The sequence below is a fragment of the Curcuma longa genome, chromosome 12 (genome assembly GCF_044706935.1).
Source record: "Curcuma longa cultivar G26 ecotype Majalengka, Jawa Barat chromosome 12, ITB_CL_G26_1.1, whole genome shotgun sequence".
Classification (NCBI taxonomy): Eukaryota; Viridiplantae; Streptophyta; class Magnoliopsida; order Zingiberales; family Zingiberaceae; genus Curcuma; species Curcuma longa.
Window position 1 is genome coordinate 10,843,979 of NC_133872.1, and position 3,671 is coordinate 10,847,649.

The 3,671-nt window shown below is 43.2% G+C and overlaps 1 protein-coding gene across 1 annotated transcript in view; it reads left to right on the top strand.

Moving 5' to 3' along the window:
• The window catches only part of LOC141842889 (uncharacterized), a 6,552-nt gene extending 3,215 nt beyond the window's left edge, over window positions 1-3,337 (top strand). Inside the window, exon 3 of the mRNA XM_074730869.1 lies at window positions 3,191-3,337. Within this exon, the coding sequence (XP_074586970.1) occupies window positions 3,191-3,337 (147 nt within the window). The remainder of the gene's footprint in view (window positions 1-3,190) is intronic.
• Window positions 3,338-3,671: the final 334 nt, after the last annotated feature.

Below are 3,671 nucleotides of genomic sequence, written 5' to 3' on the forward strand. Positions count from 1 at the left end.
CTAGAGGATCATTGTTGCACTACCAATCCAATCCCCAAATTACCTTATGAGCTCTCCAAGGGGACATCATCAGCCCTACTGGGACACGGATTCCTTCTATAATTAATGGCACACCGTATAGATAGCAACATCACCCAACTTACCGGGAATAATTGATCTGACGGAAAGATCTCACCCTTTGGTAAATCAAAGTAATAATTACCACCTATAGATGCCCATTTATTACATCGGGATTAAGAGTGCATAATCTATAATAACAGAGGTCTTGTTCAATTTGTGAGTCAGAGTAAATTGAACAACCTCAATGGTCCTACTCAATGCACACAAAGTACACTAGTGTAATTCTACAGTCAAGACAGACAGTCACCGAATTACACTACAACCGTTCCGATGGGTTGTCCAACACCATCTTGGTTGTGAGCATTAGTTTATAATTCACAAGGGACTGATAATCATGGTCTTCTGTGTCTCACAGACACCAAGTTATCTACAATGTGAATTAAGAGGACTTTATTGCAAAATTACCTATTGCAATCATTTGACCAAAATATGATATTCTATTTCATAAATGTTTATACAAAAGACCTAGTCTTTTCAGTATACTTCCTAACACATACCTCACCAAGTCTCGGTTTTTGACTTTCTCACCTATAACGTGAAGATCGTTCACGATCTCCTTAAATCGCCCGTGCATTTGACTTACCATCTCGTTGGGCTTCATTGTGAAGGTTTGGAGTTGTCCTACCAAGAGATCCCTCTTGGCTCATCTTGATTCGCTTGAACCTTCGTTTAGTTCGATGAGTTTCTCCCAAAGCTCTTTGGCCGAGTCGAATGGTCCGACCTTGCTTAGTTGTTCTTTGGAAAGGTCGCAATGCAAGGTGGTTGTGGTTTTTGTATTTGCTTGAGTCTTCTTGCATATATCCTTCGACCATTCTTTGGTAGGTAGAGGTGTTCCAGATGCATCCTTGGATTTTTCAAAACCATCTACAACACTAAACCAATTTTCAATGTCATTCATTAAGTAATATTCCATTCTACCTTTCTAATATGCAAAATCGTTTCTGTCGAAGTAGGGCGGTCATGCGGTGCTGTATCCCTCTTGAAATGTCATTTGATTCTTTCGATTGAATGTTAGTTTGCACGAAAGGGACCTGCTCTGATACCACTTGTTGGGACCGATGCATTTGCTAGAGGGGGGGTGAATAGCGATTTTTCTGAACTTTCCTGTAAAATCGTTAGCGAAAGCAAAAATAAAAGCAAAGAAAAGATCATAATCGCTAACCCGTTGATTTACTTGGTATCTACCTCTATGAGGTGACTAATCCAAGGATCCACACACACCGAGCACCTTTCCACTATGAAAAATCTCCTTTTCAAAGAACACTTTGAAGGCGGAGAAACCTTCACAGAATAATCTCTTCCTTTCACAAAAATGAGGAGTGAAGTATGGAAGAAGAGGAAAGCTTTTACAAAATCAGAGTGTGCCAGAAAGATGAGAAAACAATGAACTGTCCATTTTTTTTTTATATCGTCTGTTCTTTTTATGTATTTCCGTACATCAGTCGACTGCTCCAAGGGCCAGTCGACTGATGGGCTTCAACGGCTCTTTAATCTACATTTAATTAGCCAACTGTCGCTCCAGCGATTGTCTAGCAGTCGACTGATGGCTCCATCAGTCGACTGCCCATCAATCGACTGGTCAACTGGTCAGTCGACTGCCCATCAGTCGACTGGTTAACTGATTAGTCGACTAATCAAGCTGAAACTCCCCTTCCAGCTTCTTCTTCAGCCCTTAGCCTTGACGCAAGACTTCAAACGTGTTCCACAAGCCTCGTGCCCTTCCTTGCACTAGCTTGAGACGTTTTCCTCAACTTTGTCATGCTAAGTCTTCCTTTGCCAAGAGGTCGCGCCTCCGGGACTTCATCCTTTGCCAAGAGGCCTCGCTTTCGAGACTTCACCTTTGCCAAGAGGTCGCGCCTCCAAGACTTCACCATTTGCCAAGTCTTCATTCCTGGACTTTCGTGTGAACTCAATTCACACACGTTAGATCACCAATATTTCCTAACATAAACTCATTTTAGCCAAACATTAAAATCCAAATCACTTGGGGGCAAGATTGCACCAATAATGACGAGTCTTTGTTGGTCTGATATGGCAAAAAGGGTCAATAACCGATCCGAACTGGCATCCGACCTGGCACGTCAACGGTCAATGGTCAAACTATGCTTTAACTGACCCAATAAATGCCTCGGATGACCTAATTACCATAACATTCGACCCGGACACCCTCATCCAGCCTGGCCCATCAATCAACTCGACCACATGCTTCTACAGCTCGGCCGCTCAGCATCTCGGCCACATGCTTCTACAGCTCGGCCACTCAAACATCTCGACCATATGATCTCATAGCTCGGCCGCTCAGTTACACAGCTCGGTCGCTCAAACAACTCGGCCACATGCATCTACAGCTCAACCGCTCAGACATCTCGATCACATACTCTGACAGCTCAACCGCTCGGTTATACCACTCGGTTACTTATTTCTAAACAGTCTGACCCATCTACTGAGCTTGGGCTCAGTCTCCCTCGGCCACCTTTGGCACCAGAAGGCAACCAAGTGTGTAAACTCTGTCAAAAAGATAAGGACAGTTACTAGGTTTCCAAACCTAGCCCCCTAAATCCCAGCGCACTTATGCTCACAACTATTAGATAAAGATAATCAGCTTTGCTAAGCTATTGGATAATTAAAAACCGTCAGAGATAGTGTAACGCCCATAAATTTTACATAGATTTTCATAAATTTCAAAAATAAAAATATATATATATATATAAAGCAAAAATAAATAAAAAGTGTCAAAGTCAGGATTTGACCTTGGAACCTCTAGGATGCAAAGTTGATAGTAATAGCCAGTGCTCCAATAGGAGTTTCCTATTAAACAAGGGGAAGCGATTATAATTATACCCATTAGAGATGAAAAGATGTTTTAACTCCTATTAGTATAAAAGGGGAAATATCAAGTAAGCAGAACTGGAAGGACAAGGGTTACAAGATGAAGCAGTGGAACTCAGGAAGTAACTAAAGGGTAGGACTAGCAAACAAGCAGACCAAGTTCCTTCTTCGTCCGAAATGTGGGAGAACACATCCAGGAGCCTGTCTTTTGAGTAAGACTGGATGTTATTCGTGTGGGCAGGAAGGACACATGGCTAAGGAATGTCCTAACAAGCTTAAAGCACCTCAGCCGCAGCCAGTGCCATATGGAGGCAAGCTCAGTCTACACTACATGTCTACAACTCTGGGAGAACCCCAGCTGAGTGAAGGAGGTTGGAAGCCCCACTAGATCCAGCCGGTGCCAGTATTCTCTCTACCTAAAGAGGATGCTGCTAGTGCCTCCACGGTCGTAACAGGTCAAGTAGTTATTTTTCAGCATTTAGCTACTGCACTATTTGATACTGGGGCGACCCATTCCTTTGTATCAGTACCCTTTTCCAAGGAATTGCAGGTGCCTACAGAAAGCATGAACTCCAAGTTCTTGACGACCCTACCCTCTGGGGAAGTCATGGAGTCCAACCAGTGGCTTCGGGCTGTACCAGTTAGAATTTCAGACCGCGAGCTATATGTAGATTTAGTAGTCCTTGCGATGCAGGATTTCGATGTCATTCTGGGCATGGATT